This window comes from Lepisma saccharinum, chromosome 10 (assembly GCF_977018435.1).
Source record: "Lepisma saccharinum chromosome 10, izLepSacc3.1, whole genome shotgun sequence".
In the NCBI taxonomy this organism is placed as follows: domain Eukaryota; kingdom Metazoa; phylum Arthropoda; class Insecta; order Zygentoma; family Lepismatidae; genus Lepisma; species Lepisma saccharinum.
The window spans coordinates 67,332,449-67,352,411 of NC_139238.1; the positions used below are offsets into that span (position 1 = coordinate 67,332,449).

The 19,963-nt window shown below is 38.3% G+C and overlaps 1 protein-coding gene across 1 annotated transcript in view; it reads right to left on the reverse strand.

Annotated features, from left to right (window-relative positions):
• Positions 1-19,737, reverse strand: part of LOC145993926 (uncharacterized) — a 37,421-nt gene extending 17,684 nt beyond the window's left edge. The window contains exons 1-2 of the mRNA XM_083129874.1: positions 19,654-19,737; positions 11,174-11,292 (exon numbers count right to left, since the gene is read on the reverse strand). Coding sequence (XP_082986000.1) covers positions 11,174-11,217 — 44 coding nt within the window. The 5' untranslated portion in view covers positions 11,218-11,292; positions 19,654-19,737. The remainder of the gene's footprint in view (positions 1-11,173; positions 11,293-19,653) is intronic.
• Between the last annotated feature and the right edge of the window lie 226 nt (positions 19,738-19,963).

A 19,963-nucleotide genomic window follows, 5' to 3' on the forward strand; every position in this document is an offset into this window, starting at 1 on the left:
CCAAACAAGTAAATTTTCATGTTTTAAAAACAAGAAGAAACCTTTAATACATTCAATCCTGTCTGTGTACATCAAAATTGTAGCTCTGTTAAGAATTCTTACTTGTTACATGAGTTGTTGAGTCTTTCATGGAACAACACATACCTTAGCATGAAAAGAGGAAAACAGAATTCAACATATTTTTGACTTTTTAAATCATTTGTGGTATTAAATGGTTTAAGAAACAACTTGACTTCGAATTAGTTCCTTCCTAGAACATAATAAAATTGTGAAACTGTTTAACATTTTGTAGCTTTAAAAAAATGTTTCAGCCTCCTACAGCCTAAAAGTTGTATTTCCTTACAACTAGAAAAAGTTCAATATCTCTTGAAGAATTTGCTGTAAGTAACCTGAAACAAAGTAAGATAAAATATTTGACAGTGTTTTAACAAATCTTGTTAGCTTTCTGAGAAAAGTGGGCTTCTTGCACTATTTTTTAACAAGTTATTAATCTCTCCTTACCTTTTGATGTGTTCTGCATGCCCTGTGCAGGTCCCTTTACAACCTTGCCCTTTTACTTTTATGAAGGGGCTCGTTACACCCTTATATTAACTTCAAGGTAAGGGTTTTATATAAGAAGATATTTTCTCTTATACTTAGAAGTGTGTAAAAGGGCATACACAGTCTAACAAGAAATGAGACTTATTTTATGCTGTCTCAAGTGTACATTTTATCTGTAAAGTAACATGCACATGGTGCATTATGGTCCATGATCTACAACCTCTCACCACCTCATGAACTTGCAGTGGGTATTCTGGGACTTATGCTGCCATTATGCCATGAAATGGGTGCAAGGGTGTCATCACGTAATCACCATGTGGAAGACATTCTGAAAACTGCTCATAGGAATAAATATTTCTTGAATTCCATTGTTGCAGAGGATGAAACATAGCATTTTGGCTGTGGTCCTCCTACAAAATGACAAAGTGCCAATGGAAGTTGCTAATTTTACAAAGGGGCAAGAAAATGCAGCTCCAAAAGTCAAGGATGAACACAATATTGCATTTTCTTGTGATATCAAAGGCATTTTTCATCATGCATATGTTGCAGAGGGTAAAACTGTATTTTCCTGTTATTATCAAGGTGTCATAAATGATTATGAAAGACAACTGTTCATTTCCAGCCTTATTATCCTGAACCACACAGTTAGTTTCTGTTCCACGACAATGTACAATGCTATCAGACAGTGAAACATTAATATATATTACACTAAAAATGTAACGTTTCCACCCTCTAACAGGGTCTACTTCAGATGAAACTTCACAAGGGTGGAAACGTTACATTTTTAGTGTATATATTTCTTATACCTAGGTACTATAAAATTTTGCCTTTGTCAGTATTTTAATGTTTTATTAACATGGAAACAAGGCTTAAGAGCCCGTATCACCGCTGGTGACGATACATGAAAAATAGGTTCTTGCGTAGGGCTGCTGTGCTCGAACATTCAAGTGTGTGGCATTTCAATATTACTGAGGTAAAGTTCAAATATGAAATTAATTATATCGTGAAGCGTTTTTTAAAATACATTATTTATTACATAGCTTTCCTTATCTCAATTTCGTAAAATTCAATTGCTCACCAATTGTATGTAATAACTTAAATCAACATTTTAAACAGCAAAAAAGCTTCAACTGTTCTTCTACAGGAAAGAAATGAAACTGATCTTACACAATTTTCTTTAGAATCTCTGTAGCTTTACAACGTGCAGAGCAATGTATTTAAATTTTAACTTCAACTGATCGCGCTAGCTGTTTCCCCCTCTGCACCGCTCGCGCTCCTTATGACCTCCCCCCCTCTCTGTTCTCCACTGTCCCTTTTTTCCACAAGTGGCCAGTCCCCCGAATGTCTTCTCTTCGTCAAGTGACAAGAAAACCCCATGCCGAGAGCTAGGAAAAGAAAAAAAAAGACATGGAAAGGTTTTGGGGGAGAATCAATGGTTTCGGCAATGCTTGTAAACAGTTCTTCACTACGAGATATCCTTAAATCACGATGGGGTAAATTGTAATGCAACGACAACAGCGAAGGAAGGGGTTTTTTCCCCAGTATATTGTTCACAAATGGGAAGTGCTGATTGCACAGACTGAAGTACACCTTTACAAAAGGTTTGCACGCGAAAGAGAAATTGTGCAAAATTATAACTTTTTTCTTTGTGAAAACACGAAAGTCAATTACCGAGGGAAGTTTTTTTAGGGGGAAGGTGACTTTCGGTGGAATTGGTAAATATATGTAACCTAAGTTTTTAGGTAAATATTGTGTAAATTCTATCTGGTGGTGGATTATCAACCTGTCACGCAAATGAATGACTTTTTAGCTGTCGACGATAAATAAGTTCAATGAACGTTCATTGTCAGTTTGAGATATTTCTGAGGATGAATGGTAAAAAATACCTGATGAGCAATTATGGAAATAGTGCTATTCTTAAAGATGTCCGTTCAATTTGATTTCGAATTTGATTCCTTTGATGATTGCATGTGTATGTGCAACAATGCTGGCGCCAGCCTGAAATAAGTGTGTGTTTGGGGGGGGGGGCTAAAATGTATGTACTTGCTAGTTTACTGTGGTATAATTTTACCAATTGCATATTTTACAGTCAGACCCAAAGGTAAATCACTATGTAAAATAGTTATGTTCCATCATATACAAAAGTACTTTTAGGCATAGGTCTTTTATGTCAAATTAAATACATTTATTATATGTTTTTCTTCTTTTCCTAACACATTATTTAGTGGAATAATACCACACACTTATAATATTGACCGTACAAAACAAATCCTAAAAACTTCATTCACTTTCAACTTTCTGGATATACTACGGCAAATACTACATGTAACCAGGGTTGTTAAAGGTCCTGGAACCCATAAATTTTAATGGGTTCTATTGGGTTCCACTGCAGGGCAGGAACCTTTTTTCCTCACACAATTTAACTTCGGTCCAAGTTGCATATTTATTTATTGAGAAAATTCCAGACACAGCACAGGTGGCCATTTTACATTGAAATTGCCAACAATGAAAAAGCACAATAATAACAGTAATAATAATAAAATAATAATAATCGAAAGTAACAAAATAATAAAAAAATGAATAGCAAATTAACAAAAAATAAGTAAAAGATGGCACTTCTTGATATTACAAATGTTTCTTGTAATAGAAGACCGAAAGGCAAGCTCAGAGGAAAATACAGGGCTATTCTAAACGATCTTCCCAATTTCAAAGTTTAATATCTCACGTTTATTTAGTCACAATGACATGCAAATTATTTTAAATGAAAGAAAAACTCAACAAGTTTTTATTTACATACATACGTGTTATGTTCCACGTTAAAGGTGCTCAATATGAGTGCCTTTTGTAATTCGGCACACATCAAGCCGATTGTCAAATTCTTGCCACACTCTTCCCAACATCTCAAGAGTCAATAGACCCAACTGCTTCTTGGATGCGTACTCGAAGTTCAGGTAAGTTGTTAGGTAGGGGAGGCTCATACACTTGGTTTTTAACATAACCCCACAAAAAAAGTCACACGGGGTGATATCTGGCGAACGGGGGAGCCAAGGAAGCAGAACCTGATCCTCACGACTAGCTCGTCCTATCCATTGATTTGGTAACCTTCTGTTGAGTTCCCTCCTGACATCCTGGTGTCACACTGTTGTCTGCTTCAAGTTCAATTCTCTGCTTGCACGAACCATTGATTTGTTGCATGCACCCGATCAACTGTTTCATCACTAACTCCTGGCCGGCCTGTTGATTTTCTCTTGCAGATACACCCACTTTCTTTAAATTGTCTGTACCACTTCCGAATTGAGTGACCGCTTGGTGGATCTAACCCGAACTTCGTCCTAAAACTTCGTTGGACACAAATAACTGACTGTTGTACATGAAATTCCAGGACACAAAATGTTCTCCTGTCTTCGTTTCCAGCCATCTTGATTTACTGTCACCCTAGCGGCAGAATGCGTAACTAAACATCAGCTTTGCCAGACACTAAAACTTTTTGAGTTTTTCTTTCATTTCAAATAATTTGCATGTCATTGTGACTAAATAAACGTGAGATATTAAACTTTGAAATCGGGAAGATCATTTAGAATAGCCCTGTATATCTATTCTTGAGGAGAGATCATTGAATTGTGTGTCAAATCTGTAAAAGAGAGATTTTTTGAATGGCTAGTCTAGGTTTTTTTGTGTAAAATAAGCTTGTGTTGCGTGTTGTGTGCATGGGTACACAAAAGTGGAATTCCTCAAGGAGCGAATTTTGCCATTGACAATTTTGTATAAATAACTGAAATTATTCTGCAAACGGCGTTGATATTCAGTCTGTAAGTTTCATTAAAAAAACTTCCTGGACTGAATTTAAATTGTTCTGGAGAAAGATTCCTGGAACATATTTAAATTCATCCAGAAAAAGGGTTCCTGGACTGTATTTAAATTCATCCAGAAAAAATGTTCCTGGACCATATTTAAAGTCATCCGAAAAAAAGGTCCCTTGACTGTATTTAAATTTATCTGGAAAAAAGGTTCCTGGCCCGAATTTTAATTTATCAGAAAAAAAAAGGATGGGGTTTACCTTCAAGTAAAGTAAGAAGTTAATTATTATTTCATACTTGGGGGCCTTCCCGATGGTGCAGTGGTAGCATCGTCGCCTTGTAATCAAGGTGTCCCGAGTTCGATACACGGTGGAGGCACATAGTGGTTCAGATCCCACTTTAAACTGTAGATCCAGTCCCAATTAGCCTTACTGTGCATAAAGTGGACTTAAAACACCAAATCAATCAATCAATCATTGTTTATCTACAATACAAATCCTCCAACTTTGAAATACAAGTGAACATAGAATTGTAAACATTTGAATTTGAATTTAAAATTTTGGGTGTGTCAGCACTTTGGCTATTTTGCACTCCTCAAATTATACGGGGCCCAGCCCCTTACCATTACAAATAACAACTCTAACCTTGCATAACTAAAATCTTAAAATATACTGAATCCATTGAAAGCTGAGGCTGTAAAGGGGCACTCAGCACACATAAGGACAAAAAAAAACAGGACAACACAGAATTATACTGACCATAGGGCCAGTTGCCAGAGCCTCGTTGGTTTGCAAAATGCAGTCCAGGGTGTACTACATGAAAGTGAGGTTGACAGTTGGGTGTAATACATGGAAGATCACCCCCTTACACCCCAATTGTAAACGTTTAATCTACCTTCCTCATTCATGTGATATTGAGATCCCGCACAAAAATTTCCATCACAAAATACCCAAAACTCAATGTTATAATATGGTAGTTTGATTGAATATTATGAAATGGAGGGAAATCCTCACCTAGGGAAAGATTCTGATGTGATGGCTAGAAATGGATGTCATTTCTGTGATCAGCATTCAAAATACAGGGTGTCCGGATTGAAACACCCTAATTTCAAATACTTATATTAAACATAATATACAGACAAGAACAGTGTGGTAGGTGGTATATGGTAACTTAGCTGTTGAAATTTTAAATAGGTAATGAATATTAAGGATTCGTTTATTTGGTATCGTTCCAGAGGGGTGAAAAGTGAAAATGACAACCAATGCTGAAAAAGCGCAAACTGTGTGGTGGTGTGCAGAATAGGGATCCATTATTGCAGTTCAACGACGATTTCGTGCTGAGTATCACAGAGACCCTCCAGATGCCAAGAGAATCAAGGCATGGAAAGCAGTGTTTCTAGAGACAGGATCTGTCGCTAAGAGGCATGGTGGTGGTCGATCACGAACATCAGAGGAAAACATTCAGCACATTGCAGATGCATTTGCACAAAGTCCCAAGAAATCCGTTCGTACAGAGTCACGTGAGATTGCTCTCCCAAATTTTGTGTACGAACGGATTTCTTGCAATAATGGATCCCAATTCCAGTTTGCGCTTTTTCAGCATTGGTTGTCACTTTCACTTTTCATCCCTTGGAACGATACAAAATAAACGAATCCTTAATATTCATTACATATTTAAAATTTCCACAGCTAAGCTTACCACTTACCACATTTTTCTTGCCTGTATATTATGTTTAATATAAGTATTTGAAATTATGGCATTTCGATTCGGACACCCGGTACTTCTGGAATCACATATTGATTTGGAAACAACCAAAATCATCCCCCCCTTTTTTTTTTGCATTGTGTAATATTAAGCCAATCAATCACGAACTTACCAAATGCAGGTCCAACTGACTGTTTCCTTGTTTTCACATGCTGCCCCCTGTCAAGGCTGAATGTAATGTTATAGCAAATGTGAATAATTTGATTGTAAAATACACTGGTGTACAAAATTAACACTTGTTTGCGAAAATCTCCCAAAACTGGAAAGTCCGAGTTCACCAAAGCATGTACCAGAACGGTTGTCGACTAAGGCATTGTATGCGAACGTGGAGGTGGCACTGCGCCAACAATAGGGAGAACAAGCGGTCGGGTGGTGTTCCACGCATACGTCATTCATACACATCCGCGAGAAGCAGAGCGGTAGTGGTCAAATTTGTAGAAGCAGTACAGTAGAATGACTGCCCACGAACGTTTAGAGTACAGCATGAGATGGAGAATCATGGGGCCATTAAAGGCAGGACAATCTCAAATTCAGGTTGCACGTGAATTCAATGTATGCCTAAGCTGCATATCAAGCTACCTTTGCAGCAGTTTTTATGTATCAATCCGAGCGAAAACTGAGCTCAGAATCTTCCTTGCCAGTCTTGCCTCAACATCGCAGACACAGAAAATCCGCAGTATTACCAAAAACACAACACATCAAAATTCCCACATGAATGTCAAGCAGAATGTATTTTTGACTCGTGAATCATACAATTTTCAAAGTACTTTCTGCCCATAGAAGTATCATTGATGTCCAAATGTTTTTATTGTTAATGAGGGTTGATTAATTTCGTCTAATAAGTATAATAACAGTTTATGTAATAAATGTGTCATTACTTAATATAAATCGTGAAATATCTTTGAAACATGAGGGCATGTGTGTATATTTCGAGCATGCAAAAAAGAAAAAACAAAGGTAAAAGTAAACGACAGACCCCTCTTGAATTTAATGACGGGTTATTGTTTTTGGTTTAGAAATAAATAAATTTATGAAAAACTTGGTTGTTTCATTCGCAATACATCCGTTACTATAAGATACATGCCCTTCAAATTTATACTACCAAAAAAGCTTACTTTGTTATTGGTGATATATACAATGGAGTACATTGTCTGCTACTATTACTCTGTTTGGAATCACTTCACTAAACCAGGATTCAAATCTTGGTCTGTCCATTTCTTCGTGATTCACCCTTCCCTTTCTTTGCATGGAACAGTAAACATTCATCTTCAACAAAGCCTTCATTGCCGGCAGTAGGTGAAACAATACTTTCCCGTCGGGTTGCTTCAGCCCTGCGGTGGTTTTGCATGGTGGTATTTTCCTAGCACGCTTGAATCAATGTACACCCTGCGTTGACGCACATCTCGTCCAAATAATAACATGTTTCTTTTCACGGCGATATATTTTAATACCGCGGAGATTCTTTTTTCGTCAAACAACAAACAATCGTTTCCTCCTCCTAAAACCCAAACCACTAATCATTCAACACCCAGGACACAGCATGTGTGCACATTGACGGCAAATCACCTAATGCCCTGTTTTATTTTTCTTGTTACCGTAAGGAGGAATATGTATTTAAAAAAACTTGACTGGCATCCGACTCCAACTTGCTTGACTTTGAAGTTTTTTTCCTTCAGATGATGCCCAAAATAACACACTGGCAAAACTGGGCACTGAACAGGACATCTCCATTCAGCCATTCTCGCCGCTGTAGAGCACGATTAGCAACAAATCACGATACACATAGGGTTGAAATAGTGGGATGTGCAACACTGGTATCACTAATTCCACGCGCTCTGCAATGTATTGAGACTCGATCTTGGACTTCAATGTTCCTTCCATGCAACCGACTGTCCAGTTGGCGAATCTGTAGATCCAAGTTCGTCTGCACAGTGATTGCAATTGATCAAGTCCATACCTGCTAATGGATGTATCATTTTGTCTGTATATTACAAATTAAATAACTGTTTTGTTGCAAGTATGCAGTTGTGTCAGAATGGAACCAGTCTCAGTGGAACTATATTCTGCATGCACGTTTGGATCTACATATGCAAAACCATGCTGCAAAATTGACTTGATGCACAGCTTAGTGCCATATGCAATTTGTGGAAAGTTTCAGGAGACCTGATCCATATTCCGACAGCCTGGGCAAGGGCATCCAAAAGCCACGACGGCCAATGAGGCACTCTCCGCCAGGCGCCAGAGGACAGCAACAGGTGCACAGCTCGCTTGTGAGCTCTGTGCTGCAACTGGGACCTCCGCTTCCAGTGTTACTGTTTCCCTAAGGCTCCATGAGCGAGGGCTGTATGCCAGACGACCCGTTGTTTGTGTCCCGCTCACCCCTGCCCACAGGACAGTGGGGTGGTGCAGAGAACATCAGCCGTGGAACCAACGTCAGTGGGCCCACGTCCTCTTCACTGACGAGTCACGATTCAGCCTCGACACTGATTCGCAATGGATCTTCATCTGGAGAGAACCTGGGACCCGATACCATTCCACCAACATCAGGGAAAGAGATAACTATGGCAGGGGAGGTGTCATGGTATGGGGCGGCTACATGTTGGATGTCCGCACACCACTCCATGTGTTTGACAGAGGCACACTGACTGTGCAGAGGTACCAAGAGGAGATCTTAGAGCCCTATGTGTGACTTTTCAGGGGTGCAGTAGTCTCTCAGTTCATTTTAATGGGCGACAATGCTCGTCCACATAGGGCTCTCCTGGTCGGCGATTTTCTGGAAAGTGAAAATATTTGGCGAATGAATTGGCCAGCCCGATCTCCAGACCTGAACCCGATTGAGCACGTCTGGGATGCACTTAGGAGGGCAATTGCAGGTCGCCGACCGCTTCCGAAGACCATCCATGAGATTTGAACTGCTTTGGAGCAGAAGTAAATTGGGCTGCGACAGGCATTTCTCACCAGTCTCGTGAACAATATGCCGACTCACTGTGCCACCTGTGTGTCTGTTAGAGATGACCATATCCCCCATTAGCCTCACTTTTGGCTCCTTCTTGCAACAGTAGTGTTGGACATTCCTGCTCTCATCAGTACTCACGGTCATGTGTGGGTACGTTCACTTTTGTACGGTGTGTATTGCTGTAGACTATTACTCTGTATCCATACCAAATTGCATTACTTTCTGTCCAATAGTTTTGAAGAAATTTGAAAACAAGTGTTTCTTATCTTAATTTTGTACACCAGTGTATATAGTGACAAAGCCTGACATAACGGGAATATATGGATGCCAATTGCATGATCAGCATTCAAAATACTTCCAGAATCACCTACTGGTTTGGAAACAACAGAAATTTCCCTTGTGTAAATTTATTTTGTTATGTTGTGTAATATATGTGATGTAATGGTGAATATGAGAATTTTGATTGTGAAATTGTCACAAATCCTGACGTAATGGGGGAAAAAATGGTTGTCATTTCTGTGATCAGCATTCAAAATACTTTTTTTCCCCAAAATACAGCAGTGTTATCATTTTATTTTTCTTTGTACAAAACATGTGTATCGGACCAAATTAGTTTGCTTTTAAGTCCAATTTGTGCACAAAAAGGCTAATCAGGACTGGACCTACAGTAGAAAGCAGGCCCTGAACCACTATGTGCCTCCACTGGGTATCGAACCCAGGATGTCCTCATTACAAGGTGACGACATTACCACTACGCCCTTCAGACAAAATGAAAAGCATCACATAGCAAAATATATGAAGCCATCACAAAATACGAGGGTGGTTTGAAAAGTTCTCGGAATCACCACCAGATGTCAGTGCTAGGACAACGAGGTTCCCGCATAGTAATAGGCCATCCTTTATTAATAAACACGTGGTGCGTCAGTGTTCTGGGTAGAGATCTGTGGTGCGGATGTCACTTTGTAGTTGTTCCCCTGCAGAGCTTTGTGAAGATGGAAAAAAATCGAGATTCGAGCGGTGATTAAGTACTTCGTAAAGAAAGGTATGAAAGCAAAGGAAATTCATGCCGATTTTCTGAACACACTGGGGGACTCTGCTCCTTCATATTCAACTGTTGCAAAGTGGACAAACGAGTTTAAGTTTGGTCGGGACAGCTTAGAAGATGATCCATGTAGTGGTCGCCCAAAATGTGCTACTACCCCAGAAATTATTGAAAAAGTGCATGAATTGGTCATGGAGGATCGCCGACTGAAAGTGCGTGAAATTGCTGAAGCTATAGGAATGTCATCCGAACGGGCGTATCACATTTTAACAGTTGAATTGGATATGAGAAAATTATCTGCAAGATGGGTGCCGCGACTTTTAACACAGGACCATAAACGCATCAGAGTGGACATTTCCTAACAATGTTTGACTCGTTTTAAGAGAAATCAAACAGATTTTTTGCGCCGGTTTGTGACGACAGATGAAACGTGGGTCCACTACTATACCCCAGAGACAAAACAACAGTCAAAGCAGTGGAAACATGTTGATTCACCACCACCAAAGAAAGCAAAGGCAATACGGTCGGCCGGAAAGGTAATGGCGTCAGTGTTTTGGGATGCGAAAGGGATTCTGTTGATCGATTATCTTCCCACTGGTCAATCAATTACGGGACAATACTACGCTAATCTCCTCGACCAACTAAAGCATAAGATACGGGAAAAGAGGCCAGGTATGGCAAGAAAGAAAATCATCTTGCATCAAGACAATGCACGCCCTCACACAAGTGTCATTGCCATGGCAAAAATTCATGAACTTGGTTACGAATTGTTGCCATATCCGCCTTATTTGCCTGATTTGGCTCCCTCAGACTTCCATCTTTTCCCCAAACTCAAAAGTTTCCTCGGTGGACGGAGATTCTCTTCAAAGGAAGAACTAATAGCCGAAGTTGACACGTATTTCACAGGCTTGGAGGAATCTAATTTTCGAGATGGGATCAAGGCATTGGAACATCGCTGGACCAAGTGCATTCGTGTACAGGGAGACTACATTGAAAAATAAAAAAAAATCACTGTTGTAAGTCGTTTCTTTCTATTCCATTCCGAGAACTTTTCAAACCACCCTTGTAACTTACCATTTATCTGAATCCGCAGTCTTGGCACAAGTGATGTTTGACATTTTGGTAAATAATATTTTTTTTTAAATCTTTGAATCTTTTGGCATCTCTGTTTCTTCACGATTTATTTTAGTCAACTGAAATTAAAAAATATGAAATTAGTTATGGGAACAAGATGTAAACAAGAGCAACCAAATATCACAGAGAACAGGACAACTCACAAATATTTTGATTTCTTTTATCGTTAGTACAAATGGATGTCCTAAGATAGAGATAAGAATGATGAAAATATGTACTCCAACAAATTGAGAATTACTGTAAATATCTTCAATCTACCATACGATGATAATGCACAGTGCAATAATTAAAATAATTGTTTATTTAAATAGGTATATTATTAAATCAATTTGGGCCACTTTTATAACCAACACTATCCAATAATAAGGTAAGAGAGAAAGAAATCAGAAATTATAATATTGAATGTAACTAATTTTTTAAGACCAAGAGAATTGCTGAACTTCGCACTGGAGTGATCTCTGCCTTACACTAATACATGTGTGTATTACAATTACACTAAATTCTACTGAGCAGAAAAACTTTCCAGAGCAAGACTAGCAAAGCAGTATGTTAATGGGAAAAGGTTGGTCAGAACATGGAATGACGGACCTGATTTGTAAGCCACCGTACTTCGTGAGAAAGTTGGAAGGTTTGAGTGGATTGGAAATATTTGATTTAATATTTTTCGTGCTTTCTCTCATGCATCTATAACAACATTTGCTTCAAAACAAGTGGGGATTTTCCATTCTTGTTAGTTAATTGTATCAGTAATTGTATGTTATTGTTTGATATCCTGCATGTTTTTGTTTCATGCAACCAAAATAATAATAATAAAATGGTGAAAAGTGGTCCGGGATGAGAGTCATTGGACATGCCGTAGTCACATTTTGGGGCTAAATATCTCTATTATTTGTGGTTTCTAGAACAAGTAATATGTTTCATGCTTCGAAATACATCGAAATTTATACATTGAAAAATATTCAAAATTTTAGAGGGTGTACAGTTGCTTACCGGACCCGAAATGACATTGTTGCTTCCATCGTTGTAAAAAGTAAACAATCCACATTGAGATTTTAGCACAAAAAATGCTCTTAGAATTATTAAATATTGCAATACTGTATTTGTGATTTGATTTGGTTTATAGTAATTTGCCTTTCTAGCACTTTTGGCTAATCACAAATAAAAGGATGACTCGCGATATGACGAAATTGATGAAAATACGCACAAAAAACAGCCATCCCGAGCCTGGGATTGTAGAATGGCTGTGCTAACCACTTTACCATGGAAGTCGGCTGTTCTTGTTATTTGTAACGCAAAATAATTACTAACAAATCTTAAAATACAATCTGTTAAGTAAACAAAAATCTACATGGAAATATCAGTAAACTTTTCTAAAAACTATCAAAATATCTTGATTACATGCAGCAAGACGATTTAAAAAATACAAGTCTTCTCTCTGTGTGGGATGAAGAAGAAAAGAGTGACAGACAAAAAAAGGAACACCTTTTTTCCTTGCCTCCTCTCCTTTCACTTTGTTACAGGATATATGGTATATTGTTAATAGTTATAGTAATAATACTGTTAAAAACATTAAAAATATTTTTGAAAAACTAGGAAAAAATACATTGAGCAAGAAAGTGTTCTGATGATGTTTCTACCTTCAAAGTGCCTCTTTTAATGTGTCACCACAATTGTCGCGAACGTTTTGCATTCTCTGGTCTTATCTTGTTATTAGTTCATTTTTCAATATTTTCCTTTTTTTTTTTTTTTTTTTTTGCATACTTATCATTTTTGAGGTTTCACCTTGCTCCTTCAATGTTGTTTCGTGAATTTTAAGTACATTTGCAAGCATTTTTACATTTCCAAACTATGCCATTAATTGAACATATGGTCAATTTGAAAGCACAATATTAATTTTAACTAAACTACTTTGAGGTTCCATTGTTGGCCACTATTATCACTTTTTCAGATAATGACCTCTTACTGTATCATGCAATGTGCACCCAAAAGAGGTGAATGACTTATACAAAAAAAACCTTCAGGTGTATTTTATGTATACTTGAAGTAAAAATAAAGAAAACTACATTAGCACTTAACACCGCAGTCCACGCACTCCATTCATAAACATAATTACAAGCACAGGCCTTATTTTTCATGTTGCCGGTTTTTGAGTTATTGAAATTTGAAAATTGACAAAAAACTGCTCACCGCTGAAACTTTAAATACAATTTGCAAGAGACCTGTTTCAACCACAGAGATGGGCATGGTTTCATTTTAAAGCTTATGCTTTAAAATACAACATGCTTGGTTTTTTTGCAAAAAACAAATTTGGAAAGTGTTATCAAAATTTTATTTCACAATTTCAAAATAAACGAAATTTTCAAAAATTTTACACATATTGGTACACATCTACTGAAGGTTCAGACAAAATTTCAAGGTGGTATCTTTGGTATCATGAGCAAGAGACAGTTCAAGCTCAAATCTGAGAGAAATATTCAGACTTTTTAAATCTAAATATCCGCTACTTAAGATTGAATGTTCAAAATTTGTAGAATTAAGACCAAAGAGTTGCATAATAGCAGGAGCCAGTGGTACCCACACTGTATGTGTTTGTACCACTCATCAAAATGTTAAACTAATAATAGCTGGAGCTCACTTAAATAAAATAACTCTCAGGATATGAAAATCTTTTAAAAACATACAGAAATTGACTTTCAAAAATAATGTGTAGGGTACCAAAACAGAAGTGTTTTCTAAATGAGTGTGATTCCTGTCCCAGCATAATTGATTTCAAGGAAGCCTTGCTAACAAGCCTTGAGGAAGAGATGATTGGAAATACAACCTACAAGCAGTGGATTGCTGTTCTCTTGAGACAATTACTAAATCCACAGAGGAATTTGTTTAAGATTTTTCAAATCAGTTGATCAACCTCAGGAGACACGATTTTATAGCCAAACAGCAATCAGTATATTTTTCTGAAAAGAAAAGTTTTCTAGTGTATGATGAAGCTGTGGTGTCACGTGATTTTGCTGAGAATTACTAATTTATTTTGCAGGATGAAGTACAAGAGTTCCACTGGAACAACTCAATGGCAACAGTTCATCCATTTGTAATATATTTTAAACATAATAGTTATGTCTTCATTTCAGACTGCTCAATTCACAACACAGTTCTTGTCCATGTTTTACAAAGAAAGCTTTTAGATTTCTTGAAAATTGTTTGTCTGCCAAACTTACAGAAAGTATATTACTTCTCTGATGGTTCAGCAATGCAATAGAAGAACCGCAAAAATTTTGCAAATTTGTGCAACCACCATAGAGATTTTGATGGCATTGCGGCTGGTGGCATCTTTATGCAACAGCACATGGTAAGGGAGTGTGTGATGGTGTTGGAGGAACAGTAAAGAGGCTGGCAGCCAAAGCTAGTCTAGAGAATCCTCTTTCAAACCAAATCATGACACCACTCCAGCTATTTGAGTGGGGAAAGGAGAACATTCCATCAATAACTTTCTTTTCTGACAAATGACGAATATTTGGAAGAAAAGATACTTTTCCAGACACGTTTTAGTGAAGCTGTAGCTGTAACAGGGACTCAAAGAGGTTTCATGCATTCATACCAGTAAGCACAGAAAAAGTGGAGACTAAAGCGTTTTCTGCATCTGAAGAAACTATGGTACATTGTGTTAAAGTTAACGCAGATGTTGAAAATGTACCCTTTGAACACTCATAGGTTTTCTATAGTGGAACCACAAGCAAAACAAACTGCGCAGACCCACGACTCCTGTGGACCATACTCCTGCGAGAAGAGGAGGGGGAGAGTTGACCACGCTTCCTTATGGCCCGAGCTGAAGGGAAGAAGGGAAAGCTGCGTGGGGACTTTTCGGCCAAGGTTTTTTTTTTCCCTGTGGTCGATCTATAGTGTGTGCGTACGATGTCAATTGGTGGATGGGATGTGTACTTTCGAAAGATAATGTAGAACATGAAGTGGAGGTGCCTTTTTTGCATCCAAGGCGAACAGATGTTCTTAAAATCCCAAGACATGCAGTTCTTTGCAAAGTAGGCCCTATAACAGCCACTGGTAGAACATACGAGCTGAAGCAAGAGGAGATGACACAGGCATCATACATTTTATCAAAGAAATACTTTCTGTATCACTAAGCAGTTTCTTGGTATATTATTAGCAGTAGTACATCTGCTAACAGAAACTTTATTTCAACACTATTTATTAATAGTGAAACATTATACACAGTAGAACTAAACAACATTGCAAATCACTTTGTAGCAGCAGCAACACACATTTTGCATGCAAACTCAGTGTCTCACTCAGCTTGTTCATCAGGTCCAAAATTCGCGTATGCTCCGCCTAGCAATCCATTTTCACAACAACAATTAGGACAGGGAACCTCAGCAATGAACGTTCCAAAACAGAAACAACAATGCACGCATGGGTAGTATGGAGCTGCATGCAAGAAACTTTGGCATCTTGGCAGTAGCGCAGTTAAAATAAATGGGCATTGTAACGATTTGGAGATGTCACCTGTGCAAGAGAATTTCTGAAAGAACAGATCCATCCAACAAAAATGGCAATACTATGATAATTAGTTCTGTCCGAACAGCGTTACTCCACCCGCGTATGTATTGCGGTGTTAATTCAGGGTCCCCACATGAACTCCAAATACATTTTCCCTGAGATTTCCATGAGTTTTTCCGAATTCTAAATTTTTTCAGAGTACTCAATAGACAGTACATTACTGTTTTCAATATACACAGTGGGTCCCACAATTTTCCAACTGATGTCGTAGTGCATTTACATAATGCAAGATTTGAAAAAAAACACCCATTCACCCGTGGTAAATTTGAACTTTGGGGAAGTAAAGACAAGCTGCACCACCATAGGTCAACATGCCAGAAACAATGAAACCAAACAAAGTGCCAGAGTTTGGTGTAGAAGAGCCAAGGGTCCCCAAATACCAAGAAAGTTCACTTGCAGAAGTCCCGTATCAAGACGATGCTCATCACGTTCTTAAGACTCCATGGGTATCATTCATGGAGAATTTGTTCCTAATGGACAGTCAAAGGGGAGTTCTACCTTGAGATTTTGAAGCATCTGTGGGCACGGATTCAATGTGCACGCCCACAATACCAACAACAGGATAAGATACATGGTGTCTTTTGATTGACAATGCACCAAGTCACCAGTTTCTGCTTGTTCATTTTTTTTTTTGCCTCCAAGGGGATTGTTTTGCTTGATCACCTGACCCCCCTTCCCCCAATTCTCCTGATCTGTTCCCTTTTCCGAACCTGAAATCACATCACATGTAAAATAGATGGCAGCATCAGTCAGTAACCAAGAAAACGGTAAACGAAAGGTTGGTTGCAAAAATTCATACCGGGAGCCCCACAAACCATTGACGGATAGCCCCAAAAATCATTCACGGATAGCTCCACAAACCATTTCCAGCAAGGTTAGGTTAGGCAGGTATAGTAAAAATTTTGTTCATAAAACAATGCGAAAAAGTTATAAAAAAATAGTATTTTTTCGGTTATGAAACACTGCATAGCGGATGAAAATCGACAAAACACAAGCAAGACACGCGATGAGGCACAAAGATGTACGTGCCATATTGTGTTTTCCGCAAGCGAAAACTACAAGAAGAAGTACTCGTAATGTGAAAAATTGTAATTACTTTATCAAAAAAACGTGAATATACCTTAAACAATGTTCCACGAAGTAGATAGGTAAGTACGAATGTTAAAAATGACTAAACGAAGAAGTTACAGGTGTTCGCGGAATAGCAAATTTTTACCGATTCACGTAGTACAAGGACATAGAGGCAACAGCTTTCGTGCATTGGAGAGACATTAATCTTCAAAAATACATGATTTACCGGCGAAATAAATTAAGCGATGGGAAAAAATGCGGTAACACTTTACTATACCGGAGACAGATTTCTTCAAATTTACAGGAGAAAGTACTTACGCAAATCATTTTCTGTAGCGTTGTTGATGTTCGGGAATATAGTTTTGATCCATTTAATGCGAATGCATGTGGTTTTCTACGAAAATCTATTTCCGACACGCTATTGCTGCCATTTGCTTTCTGCACGAGAGCACAATACGCTCTCGTATTGTCCGTATATGCTAAATTAAACAAAAGGAGTGCTAATGGAACCTAACCTAACAGGCCTAACCTAACCTAGTAGGCATACCTCGTCCCAATGATGGTTCGTGGGGCTATCGTGAATTTTTGGGCTAACATCAATGGTTTTTGGGGCTACCCGTGGATGGTTTGTTGGAAATAAGGAACAAGAAATAGACATTATTTTCGTTAGAAATTCATTATTTCACCTAAAGAAATGTTCCGCAATGCAGAATAGCTTCGTAGCAATGTAAAAAATTGTGAAATAAATCATTGATAGGTGTCTCCAGTATAGTAAAGTAGTACCGAATTTATAATGAAAATAATGTCTATTTCTTACATTAACGAGTACTTACTGTTGTTCCTTATTTCCCACAAACCATCCACGGGTAGTCCCAAAAACCATTAACGTTAGCCCAAAAAATCACGATGGCCCCACAAACCATCACGGGGACGAGATATGCCTACTAGGTTAGGTTAGGCCTGTTAGGTTAGGTTCCATTAGCATTCCTTTTGTTCAATTTAGCATATACGGACAACATCGTGGCGGCAGCAGCAATAGCGCATCGAAAATAGATTTTCGTAGAAAACCACATGCATTCGCATTAAAATGGATCAAAACTACATTCCCGAACATCAACAACGCTACAGAAAATGATTTGCGTAAGTACTTTCTCCTGTAAATTTGAAGAAATCCGTCTCTGGTATAGTAAAGTGTTACCATAAATTCATTATTTCACCTAAAGAAATGTTGTGCAATGCAGAAGAGTACGTTAGCAATGTAAAAAATTGCGAAATAAATCATTGATAGGTGTCTCCGGTATAGTAAAGTAGTACCCAGTTCGGTAAGTACTTTCTCCTGTAAAATTGAAGAAATATGTTTCGGGGATACTTAAATTTTACCCGTGAATCAAATGTTGTGTGTGTTAGATGATGTAACCCTCGGTCAGTGTTTCGAACCCATTCAACTTATTTGGCCGGTAAATCATGTACTTTTTGACATTATTGTCTCTCCGATTCACAAACGCTCTTGCCTCCATATGTTCGACTATGTGAACCAAATGTTCCGTGCGTTCTATGACGTAACCACCAGTCAGTGTTTCCAAACTCGCCATTGTTTTGCCAGAACATGACTATGTTTGCCCAACCTAACAGTACCTAACCTAACCTTGTGTGCATGGTTCGTGGGGCTATCCATGAATGGTGTGTATGGTGTGTGGGGCTATTTATGATTGTTTTGTGGGGTTATTCATGCATGGTTCGTGGGGTTTTCGAACCCGGAATAAAATACAAAATGAGTAACTTTCGGTGAAGAAGGTTGCAGCACTGCAAACCCACTGATCATCGACAACACTAGTCAAGATTTCTCCGCCATATTGTGTAACGAACGAACAATAATTACTCGATATGTGGAAAATTGGGTAAATTTCTCGTATCGGACAAACAGATTTCTTCAAATTTACAGGAGAAATTACTTACCGAATGCAGTTTCTTTAGACTTGTGGAAGTTCGGGGAAGTGTTTTCTCGCATCGTTCATTGAATTTTGCCGGTAAATCATCTATTTTTCGATATAAATGTCTGACCGATACACGAAAGCTCTTGCATCCATTTACTTCCAGGTGGATGTAGCCTGTCTCTGATGACGTAATCCCAGTCAGTGTTTCCAAACACGTGTTTATGTAACTGAAGAAGGTACATTTCCGCAAATGGTTTGTGGGGCTATGTGTCAATGGTTCGTGGGGCTATGCGAGAATGGTGTTTGGGGCTACGCATATTTTTTTCGAAACCAATTTTTCACTATTGTAACCTAGTGACCCTACCTAACCTAACCTTACCGGAAATGGTTCGTGGGGCTATGTATGAATGGTTCGTGGGGCTATGCGTCAATGGTTTGTGGGGCTACGTAGGTATTTTTGGGTGCAGTGGGGTGGAAACACTGCATGCCGACTACGGTAGTGAAACTGTGACCGCCATTTTGCGTGCGAAATGCCACCTTCAGCAATGTTTCTCAATGCAGAATACGTAAGTACGAATATTCAAATTAAATGAACTAGCAAATTTCAGCCGTTTGTCCGATACGAGAAATTTACCGAAAATTGAATCTATTTTCGTGAAAGAAGCGAAATCCCACCTTAAACAATGTTTCACAATGCATAATAGGTAAGTACGAATGTAAAAAATGACGAAATAAACTTCTTTGTTTTACCGATGGATTTCTTCGTTGTATACTAAGAAAAATATTCAGATATTACGTAACAACTATTTGAAGGGAAAACAGACTAAGGAACGGACCAAAACAAACCTTCAATATCATATATTTTCTCTGTGCTTTTGCTTTAGCCTTTAATACATGATGGCACAATATGTGGGCGGCACCAGCGTTGCCAACTTCTGAACCACTGATTACAAATATGGCGCTATTCACCGGATGTTTACATTTCTGTGCTTCCTTGGCGCTGTCGTGGACTGCACTTCCGGTTTTGAAAAGAATAACATTGAAATCAAAGGTTCAAAAGCAATGTCTTCGGTTCGGAAAAGGCGACAAAATTTCTGTGGCTTTTGGTTTCAACATCAGATAGGGAACAAACAATTGTTCTCCTTATGCATCGTTT